Source organism: Genypterus blacodes, unplaced genomic scaffold, assembly GCF_046128005.1.
Source record: "Genypterus blacodes isolate CSIRO-AG114 ecotype Tasmania unplaced genomic scaffold, CSIRO-AGI_Gbla_v1 ptg000348l_1, whole genome shotgun sequence".
NCBI lineage: Eukaryota > Metazoa > Chordata > Actinopteri > Ophidiiformes > Ophidiidae > Genypterus > Genypterus blacodes.
Window position 1 is genome coordinate 2,312,420 of NW_027467132.1, and position 24,882 is coordinate 2,337,301.

Sequence of the window (24,882 nt, forward strand, 5' to 3'; positions counted from 1 at the left end):
CCCGCTTCACTAAATGTCACCGTAAATGTTTCTACTTCTAATGAAGCCGTTTCTTTATCTCTTTTTGTTCCATTTCCTCCACCCCGCCGCCTGTTTGAATGAAGAATATCACCCAAACGTTCCAGGCATTATTCTTTCTCTATTACCATAATGTATCTGAAGTTCACAGGCACTTTGTTCAGCCTTCTGTTCCTTCACACTCACACTTGGTTTCACCTCACACGGAGGACGACTCTGAGGAGACACACACACACTTTGTTTCAGTTACTGCAGACTTTAATGGGACTGACCCACCTGCAGCTTCAGAGAGCGGACACACCGTCTGTGAGCCGCTCACCTCTGCTCCGGTTTGCCTCGCTTTTCTCTTTTGTCGCCTCTTTCTGCTTCCTCACATCCTTTCTCACACAAACACAACAAAACACACACACACACACGTGCACATTCCACATTCTTATGAACAGAAAGGAGACCAGGGTTACACAAGTTTGAAGGTGTATTGTTGAAGCTGCAGGTCTCTTCAAGCGTGTGTGAAACGTTCCTCAGCCGGTAATTATCAGCAGCTGCCCCACATTTGTGAAACAGGTACAGCAACCTCCATATTGTGAGAACTAAACAGGCTCTGCTCATAATAATAACGTCCTCCGGCTGCAGGAACAGTATTAACCTCCAGTAGTCACGGAGAGGAAAGAAGAGAAGACTTAAATGAGAAGGTAACCGGTTTCTGCTCTGCTCCTCTGATCCGTCTTCTTCTCCTGCAGTGGAATCCAAACATGCATTTAAATATTCCTGCTGGTTGAGGAAATACCAAGTGTGTCATATCATGAAATGAGAGGGAACGTCTTGGTGCCAGGGTGACGGCCCCGGAGCAGCCAGCGGCGGCCGGAGCCATCTTTGTTTTTACAGAGGAAATTGAGCCAAGATGGATACGATGTAGCTTAGATCAGAGCTGCTGGCTTTTATCACAGAAATCCCTGGGATCTAATGTCCACATAAGAGCGGCGAGCGGGACTTTAAGGTCTAACTGAGATCAGTGCAACGCATCAGGGTGGGTGTGTGACATCACGGCTGGCACCCTTCACCCGCTGGTTTGGGCCCACGCTGCACAGCTGCAGTGGAAAATGCACAGAATCTCTCAGTGGGTGGTCCGGGGCCGGCCGGGCGCCGTGTCCCCTGCTTCATTGATTCTCCTCACTAGTAAAGAACAGAGCCTCTTGGGAAATGTTATGAAGTAGAGGAGTGTAAGTGAAGCACAGTATGGATCGTTGTCTCTGGGGTCGGTGCTGATGGGAGCGGAGTCTCCTGGAGGAGCTGCAGGTCAGATTGAATGACGGATCTGTTGAATTGAACACATTGAGTTTTGACCAGTATACAGGATCCTCTCATGTAGAATGTTATGCTGACTTATACCGACTGGGCCAAGTGGGTTGAAGCTGTACTGTACTTCCCTCTGATGGCTTCACGTTGGTGCATAAAGGACCGGCTAATGAAATCAAGACCGCCGCTCACAGGAGCCAGAAAATGTCCACTTTTGTACCGAAGCTAATTATTCAGCACCGCGGCACAAAAGATCCAGCTGGGCATATGTATGAAGGAACAAATCCATTAAAGAGCTCTTTGATTGTTCTTTTACACCTCTCGCCCTCTCCACTCCAGATATGGCAGGAAGCCCCCCCCCCCCCCCCCTTGTGAAATAACTCCTCAGCTATTGTTCCTGTGTGGAATGGGGAAGACAAAGAGGGGCCTAGTTAGTGAGGCTTTGATAGAGATGCTTTAACATACGTGTATCAGCAAGACACGGAGATAGGAGGGACAGAGCGGGAGGGGAAGAAAGCCCAGAGACCCCTGAACCCCCCCCCTCTCTCTCTCTCTAGAAAGACAATGAATGTGCAGGAATTGTGGTCTTATCTCGTCCTATTATATTAATATTATGTTATAATAATATACAATAATAATATAAAAAGGTCTAAAATAAGGACATGGGCCTGTACAATATAGAAAATATAATATATAACATTCTGTGAACTAAAAATTATAATCGAAGTAATAATAATAATAATAATAAAAGGCGTTGGACAGATTGATTCATGAAACCACGCTGGTTATGTAACGAAGTGCAGAAAGATGTGAATCTGTCCCGTTGTTTGATTGAAACAATAATGAGGCGAGCCTGAGCAGCAGTGTGTGTGTGTGTGTGTGTGTGTGTGTGTGTGTGTGTGTGTGTGTGTGTGTGTGTGTGTGTGTGTGTGTGTGTGTGTGTGTGTGTGTGTGTGTGTGTGTGTGTGTGTGTGTGTGTGTGTGTGTGTGTGTGTGTGTGTGTGTGTGAGAGCAGCAGCAGCAGTGTGTGTCTCAGTGCGCTGCTCACCGGCTCTGATGCCCCCTACAGGACAGAAGGCTCCTCACCACACAGGCCTGCAGTTGAAAACCTGCAGCTCCCTTGCTGTCAAGTGAACTCAGAGACGTGGAGACACTGAGTCATTGTTAGTTCCAGGGTTAAGCTTCAATCTGTGTGTGTGTGTGTGTGAAGGTGTAAGAGCCTTCATCCTGAATCCTCCCCTGTGCTACAGAAGAAGACTCTCCAAAGTTTCACCCCCGTTACATCTGAGGCTCCCCGTCCACCCTCTCATGTCAGGGTCACCAAAACATAAATATATTAATCTTATTCTGTCAATCGGACAACATTTGATAATTTAATTGATTGATTACTTTCCTTTTGGTTCCTAACAGCTCTAAATGAAAGCACCTGTAATCAGATTGATGCTGTCAAAAGTAGGAGTTTATTTATGGTACAGGCCTGGGGGGGGGGGGGGGGGCTGATAGGCATTCTGCCCATACTGTACCAACAGAGAAGGGCTTCTTTGTCCATGAGAACAGGCCTGCCCTCACTGAGTCCCCTGGGCCCCTATAGACAGAGGCCCCCCTAAAACAGCACCGCATCACGTCGGGTACGTCCGTCATGTGCTGTCATGGAGATATAAGAGGACCGGTTGATTATGTAACTCATTTATTGTGAGAATTAATCAAAACAAGCCGATCACACACACACACACACAGCGTTTGATGTGTGCGATGGAGTCGAGGCGTTTACACAGATTTGATGTTTGAAGAGTTTGAAGATGGATCAAATTGCAGCGATAGAGTTTTTTTTCTTTTTTTCATTTGGGTGGAAAAATGTAAGAAAGATTCAGTCAGCGTGATCTTTTAATAACAAATGGCTGCGATTTAAGATTCCTTACCTAAGACGCCACAGGCTTGTCTGCTCCTCAGCGCATTTATATCTAATGTGATTTTCTGATGCGTCAAATAAAGGCTACAGGCTGATATACGAGAGGGGGGGGGGGGGGGAGAGAGAGAGAGAGAGAGAGAGAGAGAGAGAGAGAGAGAGAGAGAGAGAGAGAGAGAGAGAGAGAGAGAGAGAGAGAGAGAGAGAGAGAGAGAGAGAGAGAGAGAGAGAGAGTCCATGCAGCTGGGTGGAATCTGCATCACCCCCCCTCCCTCACACACACACACACACACAAACACACACACACACACACTCGCGTACTCCTTCCTCGTAAAGGGGCGTGTGGGACTGGCAGCGGCTCAAACCTTCTGCATTAGCATCAGCGGAGGAGCGGAGGAGGCGCACAGAGACGGAGGGGATAAACTTATAACATTCTATTTCCAAAGGACTTTTTTCCTCTTTCTCTGCTTTATTCAATCAATCCATTCGATCTCTTTGGGACTGTCTGTCTTGTCTTGTCTTTTTTTCTTCTTCTCCCCTCTGGATCTCATTGAATGAGAGGGAGCGAGACGGGCAGAGAGACCCGGAGAGGAGAGATCAGCGAGGAGGAGGCTCGTCTGCAAGCGGAGAGGGTCATCGCGTCTCCGGGCATCGGCAGTGCGCCTTTGCGCGGCGGAGATCCAGGATCCGGAGCGGAGCTGAGCGGACTGCGCTGCTGGTTCTCCCCCCCAGAGTGAATGACTGGAGATCGGGCAGAGGAGAGGGGGAGCAGGGACAACTTGACATGATATCGCGGCGGCTCTGTGGAAGCTCCGGTGCCGTGAGAACAGAAGCCTAGGAAGTGTATCGGATCGTACACACACACACACACACACACAGCGGACAGTGCTGGATACCAACGAGTTCACGAGTCCTACACACGCAGGTGATTGCCTCCATTTGTCTTATAACACACGAATTATGTCAGATAAATCATAATATTATAGGATTTCACCATAATTCCTCCATTTCATTCAGGCTTTGCTGACATTTCATTGTCAGTCTCGTCGTCTTATTGGCTTCCAGATTGTTTAAATGCTGTTTAATGTGTGTAACGCTGAGTTCCTCCGTGTCACGTAGTAACACACCGCATGTGAAGGCTGATGTGGCGAATACAGGCGGAATTCCAGCTCCTTCAGTGCAGCAGCGTGACCCAGGCAGGGCAGCGCTCTGGAAACGCATCCACACAATTATTAACGCTTTAATTGATTCACTCTACATTTATAAATATGTCACTTGGTCTCACTGTTGTGTGGTAAGATATTAAAGGAGGCATATCTGCTCCGGTATAGAAACACGCAGAGAAAACGGTGAATATTCAGTTACATTCTATGTTATAAGTGAGTCACCGGGAGAGGAGAGGGTCTGGAGGCGCGACGAGGCAACTTTGAGACGGCGGAGGTCTCAGCCGGGCCCCGCTGTGGAGGATCGGGGAGTTCAGGGTCTCACTCAGTGTGATCAGGTCCAGAAAGGAGCGGAAGCGGACATCCTGCGTGGGGAAACACACCTCTGATAAGTCTGTACGGACACAGACTTTGGACTTCGGCGTCGTTTTCTTCTCTGATGATGTCACCTGTAGAAAAATAGTCCAATAACTCTCAGGTTATTGTGGAGATCCAGAGAGAATGCGTGTCAAAAAGTGTAGTTAATGGAGACGCCAAACGTGTGTGCACCTTCTCTGCGCCTGTACGAGCCAAGTGGCCTCAGTCGGGCTCAGTCGGTAAAGGGGTGTATCCCTGCACTTTGAGGTCCTGTTAGGCTCAGCTCACTGCGCGTCAGACTCAGACTCAGCCGTGTCCAGGGCGCACAGCAGCGGCGCGCATTTCTAACCTGCTCACCTCTCCTGTCTCTGTCTCTCTCTCTCTCTCTCTCTCTCTCTGTGTCCCCTCCGCAGCCACGGATTACCTCCCGTCCACGGAGTAAGGACACACACACTCACACACACACGAGTGGCGGATTGCTTGGTTTCTTCGGCGGTGCCGTCTGTGGAGGCTATGGACCGATCGGCGCAGGAGAGCGGAGCGCAGCCGGCAGAGGAGAGAGGAAGCAGGCGCTGAATGACAGGATGCCCGCGACCTGAGAGTTCCATCTGCGTTTCAACAGAGACACTTCTGCTTTATTTGTCCAGTTCGGACGCGGGGGACACAGGAGGACACTAGACTCACGCCTTTCTGAGGAGTTCTATTTGGTTTTTTTTGTATGCGTAATTTAATTTTGTGGCGATAAACCAAGGATGCATTGTGGATTAGTTCTGATCCTTTTCATGGGAATCCTCTTGGTGGTGAAGGCTTTCAAAAACGGTGAGTGTGACATCTGACATTCTCCCGTAAGCTCTTAACTCTTAACATTTTTAAAAGGATTAACCCTCTTTGATTCTGGTTGATCTCCCTGATCTCACCTGCCCTTTCTGCTAAAACCCTCATCTATTATTTCTACGCACTCAGAGGCTCTGAAGCTCTTTGTTATTATTATTATTCTGGATCAGATCGCATCTATCGTCTTTCCTCCTGATAATAATCCCATTTACTGTCCGAAAGCGAGTTTATGTGACTTTATTATTGCATGATTTAGTTCTCTTAATAATAATAATGTCCGTCTTTAAACGGAGCTATACTTGTGTGAGACTTACAGCTTTGATTGTGGTTTAATTGGCCACATTTTTGAAGGATTTCTCCTGTTTCTTGTGTAATCGTTGTTTTTGGTGCCTCGCTGAAGTTCAAACCGCTCAATTTCAGCACTTCCCCTTGTTTACATCCTTAAATAAAGTTTCGTTTCGCATTTTCTTAACTTCCTCAGCTTACAAACCCCAATATATTTAATTTTAAAGTAGTAGAAATTGTGAAAGCTTTAACAATTAAACATAGAAGCAGTTTTAGCAGCAGTCGCCAATGTTTGGAAAATGAAGAATTCCTTGAAATGCTTTAAACCAAAGAGGGAAGTTTGTCAAACACGAAGCCTGCAGACGGCCTCTTCACACTCTGAAGTGACTTTAACCGCAATCGACTTAATAAATCTTTTTCTCGATCGCCTACACCTGAAATACGATCTAAACTCTCATCTCGTAATTTCCCGTCTTGCTTGTGTAATTAATTAATTCAAGTTTAGTCCTTTAACACTGTCGTACTCTATAGTTTTTTTGTCGAAGTTGGACTCAATTAATTCGATAAAGTCAGTATTTATAATGTAAGAGGAAAGTCATTGTTTTGATTTGTTGACCTCTCGCTATTGTGAAATCCTGAGAAGAACCGGAAAGTTCAGATGTTTCCGTTATGTTTGATTGGAATCGTGCCATTGAGCAAAGAGATCCAGACTTCTGTGTGTGTGTGTGTGTGTGTGAGAGCATGTTGTGTCAATGTGTGCGCGTGTTTGTTTACCTCCCACTCCTCTGCGCAGATAAATGTGGAGGAAACATCAGAATCTCAAACGCCAACTACCTCACCTCCCCCGGATACCCGATGTCTTACCTCCCGTCTCAGAGATGTGTGTGGGTGATCACGGCACCGGGGCCTCACCAGAGAATCCTCATCAACTTCAACCCACATTTTGATCTGGAGGATCGGGAGTGCAAGTAAGTGAACCCGGAGTCACACCGGCCCGCGTCTCCATGACAAACACACACAAAACCCCACAGTCACCGATGGCTGGTCCACATTGGGTCCGCAGACCTACCTTTGGGAACCTGTGGCGGCGATATGAGCCGTTGTGTAAACAGAAAAACATGTAACACATAAATCCCTCGTATTCACGTATATGCACCGTGTTTGGTTGGTCTCTTCTCATGCGTGCAGCTCTCCTGCTTCTCCTCCGCTCCTGCATATTGCACATGAAACTGCGCCATCTAGTGTCCGCTGTGCTCACTCCGCTCTGCCTCTCCGTACGGCAGCAGGAATGCTTCATCCAGACCGTTTGGGGTTTGGAATGTTCTCGCTTCTCGTCTCTGCGGGATGAAGTCATCGGAGTGTATTATCGATTGGACTTGCTGTGCTTCTGCTTCAGCTTCAGAGCGACGATGCCACAAAGTCCCCAGAGTCTTTAAACCGTGGCTGCTCTCCACACTGAAGGCCTGGCTGTACAATCGCCCATTCAATTTCATATTCCCTCCTAAAATGAAATAACCTCAAGCATGGGATTCATTTAGCCTGCACGCTTCCTACACGCTCTTATTAGGAGACGGTTTCTGCATATTTACTGGAATCTATGGCACTCTCTCATGTTTCAAACAAGACACTCTGACCCCAAACAGGATGAGCTGAGCGGCTCTAATGTGTAATTGCGAGGCTGCAGGTTAGTTACTGATCCTTATTAGATCTGAAGCTGAATGAAACCGCCGCCGCAGCCAACAGATGGCGTCTGACCTGTTGTCAGAAAGACAGTTTGAGTCGAGGAAACCAGAGACAGACAGTAATGCGATGAGCTTGTGTCAGAGCGCTGCCCTGAGGTAAGCGTTTGCAGGCCGCTTCATTCTGATTGCCCCTGTGTGTGTGTGTGTGTGTGTGTGTGTGTGTGTGGTTTGGTGCGTGCATGCTTGTGTCGGTGCCTGTCCCGCTCTGTCTCAGCTGTTTGTTGACGCTGCAGGGCTTGGGGAGAGCGCAGGGCTTTGCTGGATCCTGTTACTGTATCCCTGCTCCACCCTAAACCACCGCCATACGCACCCTTTGTGCTCAGCCAAGACCCCCCCCTCCTCCTCCCCCCGCCCCTTTGAAAGTGTTTGCGAGGTTTCGTATTTTTAATCCTGGATTTCAATGCCACTTTAACCTTTCTTTAGTGCTGTGGGAGATTTATGTGCGTCTGAGCGCTGCCATCTTTTGGAGGGTGGATGCTGCTCCACATTTCCTCTGGGTCCGATTTCAACACCAGAGGGACGATTAAACTGTCCAAGATCCTCACAAAGAGAGAGAGAGAGAGAGAGAGAGCGAGGGAGAGAGAGAGGGAGAGAGGAGGGGCAGCAACAATGCCTCTGCTAATCAAATTAGTCAGGAATGAATTTCCTGTGTCTAAACACACGTGGTGAAAAAGAGTTTTTCGCCCCTTTGCAGGCCTGAGGCTGTTTCTCCTCCAAACTGAGAGGAGGAAGCTTCGGTCTCTGTGCTCCATCAGTGCAGCGTTAGAAACAAACACAGCTCCTCCTTCATTCAGCAGACACTAAATCTGCTAAGCAGCAAATTGCCAGTTAACTGTTGGTTCATAATGTCGTTGTGCTTGGGCCTGCTTTTGAGAACCGCACACTCTCTCTCTCTCTCTCTCTCTCTCTCTCTCTGTCTCTCTCTCCCTCTGTCTCTCTCTCTCTCTCTCTCTGTCTCTCTGCCTCTCTCTCTGTCTCTCTGTCTCTCTCTCTCTCTCTCTCTCTCCCTCTCTCTCTCTCTCTCTCTCTCTCTCTCTCTCTCTCTCTCTCTCTCTCTCTCACACACACCTTTGTTCTTGTGTGTATATGTATTGCACTTGGATCAGCTCCAGCCTGTGTAACACCAATAGTGTGGTTACAGGGTTATAAAGTGCAAAGCAACAGGATACCCTAACAGCTAACCTGGGGGGGGGGGGGGGGGGGAAGGCTGTGAAGCTCAACCAGGTCACTGCTGATTCATGCGAGCAGGCAGAGAGGAGATTGTACCGGAAAAACGGGGTCATCCTGACCTCCAGTCTGTTCCTATTTATACTCCACTGTTTCATTTTTAATGTTTTAATGGAGCGGTCTCCATGCCGCCCTGGTTCCACGTCATGTTCCACCTTGTGTGTGGCTTCACATGGAACTCTGTTTCCTTTAGAAACCATCATTTAGAGTTATGGGGCTCTATAAGGCAAGGGTGTGTTATTATACTGCTAAGGCCTATCACAGGTAAGAGGCCTGGGATTGGCAGCACAGGAGGGTTTCTTATGCTTTTGGTGTGTGTGTGTGTGTGTGTGTGTGTGTGTGTGTACACTCTGAGGTTGGGTGTGATTTGTGTCGGAGCCATCAGACTCGCTGTCGTAGCTCCACTCACCAAATCAGCCCTTACATAATGGAAACTGATGAGAGCCAGAATGGTTTCCTTATCTGATGGACTGGCAGAGTGGGTGGATGTGTGTGTGTGTGTGTGGGGGGGGGGGTCTACAATGCATGCTTCAGTGCACTGCCTTGCAATCTAATTAGTGGGCAAATGGAACACACATGCGCCACATGTTCCTCAACATGGCTGTTATCAGCAAACCAAACAAGGAGCACTCAAAGTGGTGATCGTAAAAAAGAAAAACAGAATTCAGTCGGAGCGAGCGGAGAGTCTGGCTGAGCTGAGCCGCTCGCTGTTGTTGCACGTGCGTTCCACCCCTGACAGGTTTGTTTGGGGAAGGGCAGGGGGCCGTATCCTGAGAGCCGCAGCAGGAGGAAAACACTTCATCACACAGATAAGGCCTCTAAGTGAGCCTTGCCATTCTGAATGCAGAACATGTTTACCTTTCACGCACGGTTGTAGACTTTCACAAAGTGGAGTTTCAGGGGCCCGACCTCGCCTTTTGTCACAGCTAATGAACTCTGAGGTGAAAGCACAGCCCCGCGTCAGGGTAAATATTTGAAATCACTTCGCTCTGAAATGAGCAAGTTAAGCTCCGATGACCAACCGGAGTAAACAGATCTGCTCTAACCCCCCGGATCATTCCGTGCCCCTCTGGGCTCGGGGTACAGATTGTTAGACTGAGGCTCCACTGCTGCCATCTGAGTGAGGAATCAGCAGATTTGATTCTAAACACACACACACACACACACACAGATAAGGCAGAGTGAAGGGCAATTTAATTTGTTAGACAGAACACAATTTTACTGTTAAGCTAAAAGAGTTCCTGTGTGGAATTCTAATCAGACTCAAACTGCAGGCTGCTCCCTCCGCCTTCTCCTCTCCTCCTGCCACTGCTCCCTCCGTCTTCTCCTCTCCTCCTGCCAGCTCCAATAGGAACCCACTCTCTGTAGATATGATGTGCCTGACAACACTATGAATCATTGATGCTTCAGATTTGCTGACCGGCACTTGCTTAGTGCACTAGAATCCCCTCCAGCCAGTCAGCCAGTCAGCCAGTCAGCCAGTCAGCCAGTCAGCCAGTCAGCCAGCCAGTCAGCCAGTCAGCCAGTCATCCCGGGCTGCTGTTTGTTCTGGAGGAGCCGGTGAGAGAGAGCTTAAGAATGGAGGGAGAAAGAGACGGCGGGCCCTTGTCTCTGCCCTCCTCTCTCTCTCGTCTGGATGTTATTTTCCGGGACCTCAGACTGGGAGAAGAGAGAATTCCAGTGTGACAGTGTGTGTGCAGTCCTGTGCAGATGGGGAGAGGAGGCTTAGATGAGATGTATTGTGGGTCTGGTGGCGTTCAGGCAGAGGAGATATTCAAGGAATGCCTTCTGAAGCAGCTCATTGTGGGGGAGACGGAGGGGAACGTCAGCTAGAGCCTCCCTCCCTCCTTAGCTCCGCCTCAACAGTCAGCAGAGAGCTCCCCTGGCTGCGGCCGCCCGTAACTCAGGGCTTGGAAAAGCAGACTTTTCCTCTTTTTTTTGTTAATTGTTGTCCTGGGCTTTGGGTCTCCCTCTCCCTCTCCCTCTCCCTCTCCCTCTCTGCCCTCTGCTCTCCCGCCTCGCTGCTCGGCCTGCTGGGAAGACAAACATTCTCCTCCGCTCACCCTCCACAATAGACATCCTGCCCCGCCTGGCATTCCTGACCAGGTCCGGACTCCCGGGATGATGGGGCGGGCTTACTCTCACCCTGGATCTAGACCCAGGTCCCCCCTGTGCAGAGACCCTTTGTCATGTGGAGTCCTGCTAAGATCCTGATTCATGTTGTCACAGGTCTGAACAAAGAGCGCCACCTGTTTGGGAAGTGAGAGTGAGAGTGGAGGACAGAAGAGATCCACTTTCCCTAATTCCCCAAATTCCCCACAACCCCAACGGTGTGCACAGATCTCCTCTCCCTCTCTCCTCTCCCTCACCCCTTCCCTCCCCCCTCTCCCTCTCTCCTCTCCCTCTCTCCTCTCTCTCCCTCTCTCCTCTCCCTCCTCTCCTCTCTCTCTCTCCTCTCCTCTCTCTCCCTCCTCTCCCTCTCTCTCCTCTCCCTCTCCTCTCCCTCCTCTCCCTCTCGTTCTCTCCTCTCCCTCCCTCCTCTCCCTCTCTCCTCTCCCTCTCTCCTCTCTCTCCTCTCTCTCCTCTCCCTCTCTCCTCTCTCTCTCTCCTCTCCTCTCTCTCCCTCCTCTCCCTCTCCCTCCCCTCCCTCTCTCCTCTCTTACGTTCCTTCACAAGACAAACACGGGCCACAAACAGGCAGAGCGGCGCTGCGTGACTCTAACACCGGGCCGTCATCATGGAGGAAAATAAATCAAGCAGGAACGCAACAGGTTTATTTTGTTAACAGGCCTGCGGAGGTCGGAGGCTTTTAAAGCGCCGTGACCTCCGGGGGGCTGAAGGGAAGGGGGCCGCAGGAGTGACACGGATTGTTGGAGACATTATTTCTGTTGTCAGTGTGAGTGTGAGTGTGTGTGTGTGTGTGTGTGTGTGTGTGTGTGTGTGTGTGTGTGTGTGTGCGTGTGTGCGTGTGTGTCTTTTCAAAGTACGTGTCAGAGAAACATCCACGCTCGGAGAGTTCAAAGAAGCCCGGCGACCGAGACGCCGCAGCAGAGTAGAGACAAAGCTTCAGGCTCCCGATGCTGGAAACCAAAGGATATTTAAAATGACAAAGCTCACTCTTCTGTAACGTCACACTGCCTGTTACATCTCTGTCACCTCTCACTTTGAATCCATCCCAGCGTGACACAACTCTGGACTTCTCCTCACAGACACATCCTCACGTTTCCTTCCTACCTGTAAATCATAAACTTTAATGAGATGGACGGTGGGATAGGTGCAGGTGGAAGCCACGGGGGGCGACGGCAGGAAGTGTTAAGTGTTAATTAACAAGAGGGCAGGAGAGACGGAAGAGCCGGCCCACAGGAGCGAAGCGCCGGAGACCCCGCGACCCCGCGACCCTCACACACACATTTATCCTTTCTTTCTTCTCCTTTTCAACTTAAAGGGTTAACGCTTCTCTCCGGCTAATGAGCGGGATTAAAGTGGGCCCGTCGGTGTGTGTGTGTGTGTGTGTGTGTGTGTGTGTGTGTGTGTGTGTGGAGGGTCTTTTTTTCCCTCTCATCTGCCGGTGGAGTGTTCACCTTGGCCGTAGCTTGGAAGGGCAACCTGATTGAAAAGCTTTCTGGCCGTGGCATCTGCCATCCTCCCCGCTGCTCTGTCACCACTTTGATTCATGCACAACCCGACCACGACGGGGAGGCCAGCCACTCTACCGCACAGCAGGGGGGAGGCCCACTTCACAGAGGAGGAGTGGGAGGAGGAGGAACCGGGCGGGGAGGGAGGGAGGAAGAAGAGAGACGAGACAAGGGCTGTACTCATAAATAACACCGCAGATTTCAAGCTGCCGCTGCCGCCGCCGCCGCCGCGAAGCAGAAAGGCGGCACTTGGTGTCGTGTGTCTGTGTGTTGTGTTTCTCCTCTTGATGGAGGAATTAGCAACCGGTGTTTGCCAGGGATAAAGTGTCACAAAGCTGTTTCTGGCAGACGCCCGGGGAGCTCTTTCTCTCTCTTCCTCTCTTCCTCTCCTCCTCTTCTTTCCAGCCCCAAACTAAAACCAGTTTCCCTCTATGGACGCTCCAAGTGGAGTGAAGCCACGAGCTCAGCTCAGCTCAGAGATGTCAGAGCTGTTACTGTTTTATCCAGAGCAGATTGTTAGAGAGAGAGAGAGAGAGAGAGGGAGAGAGAGAAGCCTGACGACAGGACAGGGAGGGAAGCGTTTGGTCATTTCAGCTCCGTGTCCACACACACACAGCTACAGACTGAAGACTTCAGATCAGTCCCTCCAGCTCACATGCTTTAATTTAATAATGCGTGTGTGTTTCCATAGGACAGGCGGTCATGAGCTCGGTCTCTCCCTCCCTCATACAATATAATTAGCAACAAGTTATACAGTCAGACCTCCTTTTAAACAGGAACAACATATCATAACATGACATGACATCATGCTTTCCTGAGGAGAAGAGGAGACGAGAGGCTCTGAGTTAGATCGATGAGAGGACGTGGCCTCTCTGGACACGCTAACCCGGCGTGTCCGGTCATGTCAGACGTGTCTCATTCAGAGTTCTAACCTTGAATGGGGCTTTTGATTTTGACCGATGAGCCCGTGGCCCTATTGGGCTGGAGGTGGGCGGGGCTTAGGCGAGGCCTCAGAGGGGTTTTTGAACGAAGGGCGATTGTTTGCATTGGTAAGAGAGCGTAGAGTCGGAGGTAGAGACTCTCCCCTCTCAGTGCCTCGTCCCCGGGGTCAACCTAGGTCACTGTGTTTGCACTCAGTGGGCTGTCGGCTCGCCGGTGTTCCTCCGCCATTTAACTCAGCGTGGTTTGGCCGGAGCGGCAAGCAGACAGTGATTGATGGGGGGAGCCCCACTGCTCTCTGATTGAGTTAGAAGCACTCAGAAGCCCCGGCTTTGTTTGCTCTCTGCTTGATCTCTCCTCACTAAATTGGGAACATTAGTCCCAGCCTTTATTTTTCGTGGCGTCCACCGCTGCAGCTTTTTTCTCCCAGGGCTTTATTTCTTTTTGTTTAATGGCAGTAATTGTGGAAAAAGATTGTAAATTCAGCCTGACAACAAACTTTTGTAGCATTATCCCAGCAGGGGGCCGCAGGAGTAGTAGTTAGTGTCCTGAGCCTGTGTGGAGCCTCGCCGCTCTCTGTCCTGAGGCTGAGTGACAGACAGGAAGCTCCTCCTCCTGCTCAGCACCGCGACCTGAAGCGGCTCGCCCCCATGCTCAGGCAGGTGATGTTATCTGACACATGGCGTCTAATCTGGCAGCGGCGAGCTGGAGGTGGGGGCCGTAAAGGGAAAGGGTCAGCTCGCCCTCTGAATGTTGGCAAGGGCACGGGACGGCGGCACTTTGAGCAGCGCTGTAATGCCGAGCCATCAATCCTTCCCCTCTTCGTCACCATGGAGATGCAACACTTGGCATGTGGCCTTCGCAGCTCGGCCGGTTTGGCTCTCAGAATGCAGCATCGCTGGAAAATCTGAGCTCCGTGCAGACGAGGAGAACAATACAGCAAACGGCCAAACTCCACTATCTCCTTCCTCTTCCTCTCCACAAATATCCCGTCAGGGTTAGTGTTTGGTTTGAGGTCAGGCGTAGTCGCTATTGGCACTTTGGGTGTATTGTGCTCACTGAGACACGACGATACGCCTCAGGGCCCGCTGGAGCGACCGCACGTCCAGACGGATGACACAGAGTCACCGGGTCACAGAGCACCCAGACCTCGCCCCCGCTCCGCCCCCCCTCCTCTCCCGCCTACGCAGGCTTGAGGGAGGACAAAGGAGATGGAGAAGGAGAGGAGGGAGGGAGGAAGCCAGCGGGGACGGATGGGCCCGCTTAATTGAATAATTCCCAGTGCAGTTATTACTACCATCGCCCCCGAGCCTCCCAGCCGTTGCCGAGCCATGTAGAAGAATGTTGTGAGGGCGAGAGAGAGGGAGGGAGAGAGAGAGAGGCTGACCCCTGGACTGAACTCATTACGGCACCTGTTTGCCAGCTACTTCTGTCAACTATTTCCTCTTTTTGTCTTCTGTTTCTGTTCCTTCTGTTCCTTTCCTTCCTTCTCTGAGCCTCCAGCTTATGTGCTCTCACACTCTCTCTCTCTCTCTCGCTCTCTCTCTCTCTCTCTCTCTCTCTTACTTCTCTTTCCTCATCGTCTTCAACTTTCCTTGAGACCCTGCGTGGCGTGGGCTTGTTCTCTCTTCCTGTTCCCCGTGGAAAAGTAGTTCTCAGTATCACCCAGAGCCTTTACCTCCAGTTGACCCTCGCCTTAATTCCCCTTCTCCCTCCCTCCCTCCCTTCCTTCCTCCCCTCCCCTGCTCCTCTTCCCTTCTTTGAATCCGCCCGTGCTCCTCACACAGCTCATTACCCGGCGGGGGGGAAGCGTGCTCGCCTGGCACAGCGGCGGAGGAGCAGATGAAAGATGCTCTCCATGTCGCTCATTTGTTGTGTATTGTTGCCGTCCTGTAAATCTTGATGTCATGCGGTGGTCACTTGTCTGATGTTAGTGTCATGCAGAGTTCAGTAGCTTTCTGGCTCCGGGTCGCTCACAAGTCTCTCCCTTCTCACCCGTGTGTGTGTGTGAAGCTTGAGCCTCCTCCTCCTCCTCCTCCTCCTCCTCATGCAGACAAACAGATACAACAATAACACAACAGGACATCATCTCATAGCTTATAAAGCATTGATGCTGGCTGTACTTTGAGACGTTGTGATGAACCCATGTTCTGTATGTGGACATGTATCCCTGACATGCATAGGTGAGCAGGGGATGAGAGGAGAGCAAGGTTCCTGTGTTTAATGGCCGTCTGACCCCCCCCTCCCCCCTCCCCCACCCTGTTATTTTTACCCTTGACTTCTCATTGTTGTGAGGACAGCGTCTCATCTGAGCCGTGCCACAGAACCCCGGGCTCTGGGCTTCTCCTCCTGTCCCTCGCCGCTGCCCGCCCACAGGTTAACCCTTTGCAGAACAGAGAGCTTTCAGTCAAACTTCACTTCTTCTTCACAACAATAAGCACCGTCTGTGTTCTGAGCTCTTTCCTCACGCCGAGGCTCACAAAAGTGCTAAATATGTATTTCCACATTGCCAGGAGCTCTTTTCTAATTAACTGTGGCTCCTCATGATAATAAGATGCACAGTGTAATAGAAAGAGATTGATATTCTCCCCGCTGCTTACAGCTGCAATCTTCTTTCCCATTAAGTTTGGACTTTAAAATCAACAGTGCACTGCAGATTGACTTATTTGCTATTTAGTGCCGCATTGATAATAATTAAAACGATGATTGCTTCTTTTTATGTGGTTTTAAATACATAGGATCATATATAGAGTGGCTGTATGGAGCGCTGTACACACTTATATACTTTATACAGAGTTTACTTACTGAGAGCTGGGCAGAAGAAGTTGTGTTGTTTGTGAGAGTTTGAGAGAATGTGACCATGTTTGAGTCGAGAGGAAGATAGTGCTGCTAACCACAGTGTGTGTGTGTGATGGGGTGGGATGATTGACAAGTGGATCTCATGTCAGCAATGTTAGTGAGGTAATCTAAATCAGTAAATTCACGTTTTATCTTACTTCAACCACTGAGGCACTTTTCTATCGTCACAACATTGTAAGCACTTTGTCCCACCGGCTCACTCAGGGAAGCAGGTCAAAGGTTAACCAAAGCGATGACTGACACATGTACATACCTCTGTGACAGCCGGGTTCAAAGAGCAGCGAACTGTGCAGCGGCCTCACACTCAGAGCCTCTGTGGTCAGGTTTGGTGGTCACTTACTTGTTTTTACTCCTCTTCCTCACAGCCGTGTGAGTCTGCTGGAAGCCGGGCAGAACAGATCCCCCTCGGGACAGAAATCTGTGTGTGTGTGTGTGGAAGGAGGGGGGGGTGATGCAATAATTGAGTCTAAATAGCCAAATTCATTAATTTGATGGTGGGCGACAGCGGATCTCTCGACAGTGTAATTAGGAAAGCTAATGGATAGAGGCAACCTAAATCCATCAATGCTAATGATAATTGCCGTTTAGGAAAGTGAATATGCTTAAGGAACATGTGGCCAAAGCTGCCGCAAAATCACAAACAGCAGTGGCGTCTAAAAATATGAGCGAGGAGCGGAGTGAGAGCGTGCGTGCGGGCGGGCGGGGGTGACACCCAAAGAGGCCCGCCGGACCGGCACAGCTGGGCCTTTGGGTGGGGAATGTCCCGTAAAGTGGTACGGGCCATACTTCGACCCACTTCTGAGCCCGTCGGCTTTGATTAGCTGGATCCGAGGCGGTGGTTTATCCCGCTTGGGTGTGTCTCCGTCAGGTTCTGAGGCTTTCCACCAATAATCTGCCTCCGAGCTCAGACGGGTACGTTTCACTAAATCACCCATGGAAACGTTTCCAGATCAGAACATTGAGACGTGTAGACCAGGTTCGCTTTAGCGGCGTCTCGGTCTTTACAGCTGAGCTGGGCCCAAGCTTAGAGGGAAGCTGTTCCGTTCTCCTGCAGGTTAATGAATGTCACCTGCAGAATAAAGGTAAAGCATTTCAGCGAGCTCTGTCCCCTGCAGGCTCAGGAGGAATGAAGCCGGAGATCAGCTTGTCTCCGCCCCCCCGGAGTACAAACGTTAATGATGTTTGCCGGGCCCTTGAGTGACAGTTTGTTGGCTGAGACTCATTAACACACGGAAATCAGCGGCCTCAGATTTGTGACAGCTGACAAGGAGCTGCCTGATTCCAGCTAAGTCTCCGCTCTGCCGTCCTCCTCAGCCGTCCCAAATCTGTTGTTTGGGCCGTCGTGTTGTGTAATCCAGAGATGTTGTGACACGCTGTGGGTGACATGTTTTCATGTGATACTAAGTTAAACTGTGACAGCCTCGGGGAGAGAAAAACAGGAGGGGGAGCGAGGGAACGCCGGAGTCTGCAGCTTCACCAGGAGGGGAGGAGGAACAGGAACTGAGCTTTTGTTTTGGGGGTTTCCAACACGCTACCGCTTATAAATGCTCTTATTAAAAAAAAAAATGGAACCAATTGTTTGAGGCTTGTCCGGTCTGCTCTGCTGTTATTCCACCGCCTCAGATTGTATTGCTTTGGTAGAAGCGTATCAAGCGGACATTTATATAGGCAGGACAGATTATTTCCATGGGAAAGCTTCAGGCAGTATAGCTGTTATATTGTTATGCTGTGGGTTTGACGCCTTCTCTTTGGCTTTGCGAGGAGAGCTAATGTTCTGCTTTGACACTGGCGGATTGCTTTCGCTGTGTGCCTGAAGAAAGAAGGCAGGCTAATACATTTGAGTCTGTGAAGCGAAGGTCGTTGAGAATTAGATTTCTCCCCCCGTCTCGTTTTCTCTCCCTTTAATTTCCCCGCTGGATTGGCAGAACGTTTTTTTCGCTATTAGCGCTCGCTGCTTGTGTGTATGAGAGTGTTGTGTGTGCTCGGGTGTGCTGGAAGGCCCACCCAGGCCTAAACAGAGCAGACAGCTAAATGGGGCCATGGCTCAGTTTGGATTGTATTGTCACAAGGAATACAGGCGACGGCATAATACAGGAAAACAAATTGTCAATGCAGATCCGGGAGGAACCGGAGGAGAACAGGAATTAGATCAAACCCCAAAGCTGCGGGACTGTCCAGGTCTAGAAACGGGACATATTTATAAGAAAACTCTCTGAGGGTTTGTTGTTTCCTCTGTAATCCTAGAGCGAGGTCATTCACTGTCCTCCCAGGTGTCCACGGCGATGGATTAGACCTACATTTAACAACGGCGGAGTCTTTCCGAGGTGTCAAACTGCCCCACTGAACATTCCCTGAAATGTCTTCCAGATGATAAAGGCCTGGGTGGATGTGTGTTACCGGAGCACAGCCGGCAGACCCAGTGGCCCCGAGCAGCTGGAGCACCGGCTTACAAACAGCTCATTTAGGCACAGGGACAGACATTAAGAGTAGGGATTGTCTAGTTTCTTCCCTTGTATGTAGAGCAGAGCAAGGACCCCCCCGAGGCATATTTGGTCTTCCATCTGCATCCTCTTTCCCGCTGTGCCACTTTTACGAGGGCCATCCGAGCTGATGATGCACCGGGGTGAAGAAGCAATGAACTGTTCTTCTGGAGGAGGGAGAAGTCAGAAGAGAAGAGAAGAGGAGGGGAGTGAGCGAGAGAGAGAGAGAGAGTCTCTTCCTCTGCTAAGGATGGTGAAGGAGACCGTGGCTCCTGCTGCAAAGCCATTCCTATATGTGACTTTATTAAATAGATGTAATGTATAACATCTACATTTACACACACGCTGTAATCCTGGAGCGTCTTCTCTTCCGCTCAGCGATGCAGCTTAGCAACCATTTTTTAAAGCATCTGACAGTCCTGAGCTTTTGGCAATGGGGGTCTGCAGAGAGACGGAGGCTTGGAGGTGAATTATAAGTCTGATAGAGGAGAGCAGGGCCGCGGAAGATTGATGCTCTCTGTTGTGTGTTGGTAACCGAGGAGAGGAGAGGAGAGGGGAGGAGAGGAGAGGGGGGGGTTAGGAGGAGGAGGAGAGGAGATGACGACTCCATGCTGAGAAAATCTGATTGCACAAATAGAGGGAATTGAGCGATAAGCCCAGAATGGCTCTGCAGCTTTATTGGAATATGAGCTCATTCTTCTTACACGCTGCCAGAGCTTCAGAGAGAAACAGAATGTTGCCGCGCCAACCAAACCCCTCGGCCTCTTGACCGGCTTCACACTCATCGCAAGCTGTGTGAAACCCGATGCTTTTCACCGTAAAGAACCACCGCCATGACTGATCTGGGACAAGCGCTAACAACGACAAGAGAGTGACATCATCATCATCAGAAACGCGATCCGGACTCCAGGAGAACCCCTTAGACCAAATAATGAGTGGACCGCCCGACAACTCCACACACACACACACACACACACACACACACAGAGCTGGAGAGGATAGGATAGTAAATACCAAGGTGATGCAGAGTGATGAGTGTGGAGGCTGAGGGGGGCGTGGCCACAGCTGGTACTGAGAGGAAGATGGATGATGTTCAGATTGAGGATACAACCAAATCTATGAACACACTAAAGGAGTCCATTCCACCCAAGTCCTAACAACTGCCACTCACACACCGCTTTCCATTCTGTCATCCCCCTGACCTCTCCTAAGTCTCTTACTTCTCGCTCTAACGTTTCCCTCGACCACGGTGTGAATACCCAGAAGGCACCTCTGCTAACTTGATTTTCTGTTGTACAAATACACGTTTTAAATTCGAGGCAGGTGAAGGAAAGCATTTTGGCGTTAAGGGGCGGCGAGGGGAGCGTGTGGATACTCGCCCGGCCCCACCTGAGGGACTCAGCCCACCCAGCGCAGGCATTCAGAGTGTAAATCGCCTTTTTGTGCAGAATCCCGTGCTTTAAGTGAATTTAGAACGGCTAAGGAGGCCTGATATTATGACAGTAATTTGGGAATCAAGCAAAGCCATGAAAACAGACCCCCGAGCCCAGAAGGCACATAGTTTCTGAGGGAGGGAGGGAGAGAGGGAGAGGGTAGGGGAGCCGAGTGTGTGCTCATACATGCACACACCTGCTCTGAGTGTGTTTACATGCAAGCAAATCGGTTTGAGTTTGAGTGTTTATGTGAGTGTGCTGTCACATATCTCATGGAGGGGTTAGGACAGGATACAATGTGTTTGTGTGTGTGTGTGTGTTTGAGAGAAGAGCTCCCAGTGCTGAGAAGCTGGCAGGAAGAGCCATTATGTGCAATTAAATAGTGTGGAAATCTGAACCCAGCTCTGTTTTTGGAGCGATACTTTGTGCCGTCAGTCAAAACACAGCATGGAGAAGTCATCTCACTTGTCCTGCGCTCTCACACACACAGACACACACACACACACACTCACTCCAGCACAAGAGGTAAAACCACAACCCTGACATCTACAAAATACCACAAAATACCATAACACTGCAAATGTCTGAACAAAATACTTCTTCTAATGTCTTCTAGCTTAGGTCGTGTGTGTGTGTGTGTGTGTGTGTGTGTGTGTGTGTGTGTGTGTGTGTGTGTGTGTGTGTGTGTGTGTGTGTGTGTGTGTGTGTGTGTGTGTGTGTGTGTGTGTGTGTGTGTGTGTGTGTGTGTGTGTGTGTGTGTGTGTGTGTGTTCTGCACCACGGCTCCCAGTCTCATTTCCAAGCCGTTTTCCTCTCCTGCTCCTAAAGTCTGTGGCGACTCAATTAGGCAACTGCTCTCTTCAATAGCCCTGGGTCTGAAATTCCATTTAGTGTGTGTATGTGTTCGTGTGTGTGTGTGTGTGTGTGTGTGTGTGTGTGCGCATGTTGCAGAAGTTCCAATGGGGTTATGTGCTTGATAGCTTTAACACCTGCTCATTTCATACACCAACTAATGCCAAAGGCTAAAACACACTCACTGTCACATGTCGTATTCTGTCAGAGGATGAGCACAGAAATGTAAACACACACACACACACACCCACTCACACACACATTGTCAGGTGTTAAACAGTTAGACATCTCCAGCTATAGTTCAGTAGTTAAAGCAGTAACATTAACCCGACCTCGGTGCCGGGAGGGGCTTTGTTGCAGTGTGTGTGTGTGTGTGTGTGTGTGCGTGCCACGTGGATATAATGAGAGCATAGCCTCCCACCTGTTCTCTGAGTTCTAACCTGAGACCTCATTAGTACAGAGGGTTTTATTTCCACCACATTACCTAGAAAGTATGCAGAGCTGCTCTGTGTTTATGTGCTCCTCTGGGGTGTGAACCTATGTGTGTGTGTGTGTATTAGTGTGTGTGTGTGTCTACATGCGTCACACGTTGCACAGTGTGAACTGAAAACTGAAATATCCTAAATTCTAAAGTGAAATCAAGTTTGCCGCTGTGTGTGTGTGTGTGTGTGACTGACACCTCCTGCTTCTCCTCCGCAGGTACGACTATGTGGAGGTGAGAGATGGTGTGGACGAGAGCGGGCAGGTGGTGGGGAAGTACTGCGGGAAGATCGCCCCCTCACCTGTCATCTCCTCGGGAAACCAGCTCTTCATCAAGTTCGTGTCCGACTACGAGACCCACGGCGCAGGATTCTCCATCCGATACGAGATCTTCAAGACAGGTGAGCGGAAAGAGACCAAGCAGAACCACCAAAGGGTTAACAAAATGAGACCAAGCAGAGCCACCAAAGGGTTAACAAAATGAGACCAAGCAGAGCCACCAAAGGGTTAAGAAAAATGAGACCAAGCAGAGCCACCAAAGGGTTAAGAAAAATGAGACCAAGCAGAGCCACCAAAGGGTTAAGACAAATGAGACCAAGCAGAGCCACCAACAGGTTCATCCAATGGGACCAAACTGAGGCTGGTTCGCATTTGAGCAGCAGCACCGTCATGCCGTTGAGTAATCGAGCAGAGTTGCCAGCCTGCATCACATTGAATCAAACTTGCCTTTCGCTTTTTCCCGCAGTAAGCCAGAGAAACAATTATGGTCACGGTTGAAGAAATGGCCTCTTGGCCTCATTTCATGGTTTGTTTGTGATCTGGTTGAGGCAGCAGAGCATCAAATCATGCAGCGGCAAAATGGACGACAAGATGCTCTACTCAGAACCAATGAGTGATCCTCCCTCATGCTCCAGAATCAGGACTGCTTCTGTCTGCTGGGAGTTCATGTACAATCGGACAGGAGAGGATGTGCTTAGTGTTGATTCAGTAAAGTCAGGCGTGTTCTTCACGTGTTGGCTCGTTGTCTTTAGAAGTCAAACAGCTGTTAGACCTGTTGGTCCTAAAGAAGGTCAGCTGGAAGCTCTCAGACCAGGTGTGGAGCTTCTTTCACCTTCATCTCCTTCTGTTTCTGATCCATGTACATATAAAGAAGCTTGTACACGTGGGAAATGTTCTTTTCTTCACCCCTGAGGCCTGAACTAAAAATACACCCTCCTGGGTTTCCTGTTTTATCAGTTGATAACATAACTCCATGGAGAGTTTCCTGTCGGTCAGCCGGCTTCCTGTGTTTACGCCCCGGTTGAGGAGGAGGCAGACAGGTGCCACTTTCATTAGACGCCACTTTCATTAATGAACCTATGCAGCGGTCTGTGGGACGACCCCCGTGACCCCTGTGACCCCTGTGACCCCTGACACATGAGGAACCTCCTCCTGGCTTTTAATCTGAATTAGTGCGTTCCTCTACTCCCCTGTGTGTGTGAGTGTGTGTGTCACCATCACTGTAGGACAGCTGGTGGAGTGTGGGCCCATTTAGGAGATCAAAGACACACACACACACACACACACACACATGCCGACTCATCCCCCCAGTTAAATTTTACATTCTGTCCATGATTATCTTGGTATTTCCCCGACTCATCAATTAGCAAGAACCAATTGTAAATGAGCCGTGTTAGACACACACACACACACACACACTGGCAAAAGAGGAAATCTGTACCTCACCAGAAATATGAATGGAAATATGGCTGAGGTCAGAGGTCAGGGGTCACAGATCTGGAGGATGTGGGCTCTTATACTTACTCATGACATCAACAGCAGCTTTGGTGTGTGCTGTCGGAGATGAAACCCAGGAAGAAACATGTTTGTGTGTGTGTGTTTGGTTCCCAGAAGGTTCCCCCTGTGGAGACGAGCACCATGGGTGTGCCGCCTCAGCCTCAGCCTCAGCCTCAGCCTCAGCCTCAGCCAATCCACAGCCTTGTTATGCTTTGAATTTATTGTGTGTTATGACTACTACCGCAATAGCTGCCGCCAGTCTGTGAGACAGAGAGAGAGAGACAGAGAGAGAGAGAGAGAAAGCTAGCTGGCTGATTAGCTAAGCTTATCAACAAGCAGGGTATTAGCAGGGTAAACATTGTGTTGGCTAACGTGTGTAATGCGGCTCTGCGTGCCAACGAAGGGGAAAGCAAAGCATGCTGGGTGTTTACAGGCCCAGAGATCACAGGTAGTCCACCTCAGGGACCGGCGCAGCGTTTGATAGCAGGTTAAACACGGGGGAAGGTCACGTAGATAATAAGTATGTACACGCACAGTGAACACGTGTAAACACACACACGGCCCTCTGGGACCACAGGCAAACATAGAGGAGTGTGTGTACACGCGTAGGGCCGCCACCTGAGCTGTAAATTACACTCACACACAGCTCACACACCGATCCAGGCGGGCGTGGTCAGCAGAGGGCTGCAGAGGCTCTCATTGGTGGAGAACAGGCTGTCTGCTGCTCTCTAATGTCTCTGCCACATCGGTCCATACCTCCCTCTGCTTCCAGCTGACTTCATTAGCATGGGCCATTTAGTTTATAGCCTGCAAATTGGCAAACACACTCCACCGGCTGAAGTCTGAAGAGAGGGAGAGACAGAGGGAGAGAGAGCGAGAGAGAGAGAGAGAGAGGATGAGTGAGGTGGTGGGAGAAGAGATAAAGAGGAAGGATGAGACGCAGAGTGAAGCAGCCCATAGCTCACGATGACGGCGACATCATCGGTAACCAAACGTCTGTCACATGATGAGGAAGGAGATCAGTCGGTCACAACAGGCTGTCATATCCAGAACAGGCTTGGTTGTCAGGACAACAAAGGAGCCTTTCTGTCAAATATGAGTTTTAAAAACGATGCAGTTGTCTGAATTAGACATAAGTGTTGTGTTTTCAGCTGTGTAGTGGTGTTGGGACATGCAGGGACATGCAGGGACAGACAGGCTGAGGACAGACAGGCTGAGGACAGACAGGCTGAGGACAGGGACAGACATCATCTCTGTGCCGTAGCTCTGAATCATCACAGCTCCACCGCCGTCTGTGGAGATTCTGTCGTCTTGTCTCACTTAAAATCCTCAAGTATTTCTGGAAAGATCTGTCCTCTTAAGCTGACGCGCACAGACACCCACGTCCTAGTGCAATCTCACTCTCACACACACAGACACACACACACACGCACACTCAACATATGTTTTCTTTAACAGCTTTGCAGTTCACTTAGAGCCACATCAAGGCTGGCAGCAGGCCTGTAGAAGTGGGAGAGGAGACGGAGATAGTGCCACTGGTAGCCCCTCCCCCCTCCCTCCCCCCCACGCCTCCTCTCCTTTGGCCACGCACACACACACAC

General features: G+C 50.0%; 1 protein-coding gene across 2 annotated transcripts in view; it reads left to right on the forward strand.

The window, feature by feature from the left end:
• Window positions 1–3,550: 3,550 nt before the first annotated feature.
• The window catches only part of nrp1a (neuropilin 1a), a 52,908-nt gene continuing 31,576 nt past the window's right edge, over window positions 3,551–24,882 (forward strand). For both annotated transcript variants that reach the window (XM_076138041.1, XM_076138042.1), the window contains exons 1-4: window positions 3,551–4,145; window positions 5,154–5,559; window positions 6,653–6,827; window positions 21,725–21,906. In XM_076138041.1, the coding sequence (XP_075994156.1) occupies window positions 5,493–5,559; window positions 6,653–6,827; window positions 21,725–21,906 (424 nt within the window). In that variant the 5' untranslated portion in view covers window positions 3,551–4,145; window positions 5,154–5,492. The remainder of the gene's footprint in view (window positions 4,146–5,153; window positions 5,560–6,652; window positions 6,828–21,724; window positions 21,907–24,882) is intronic.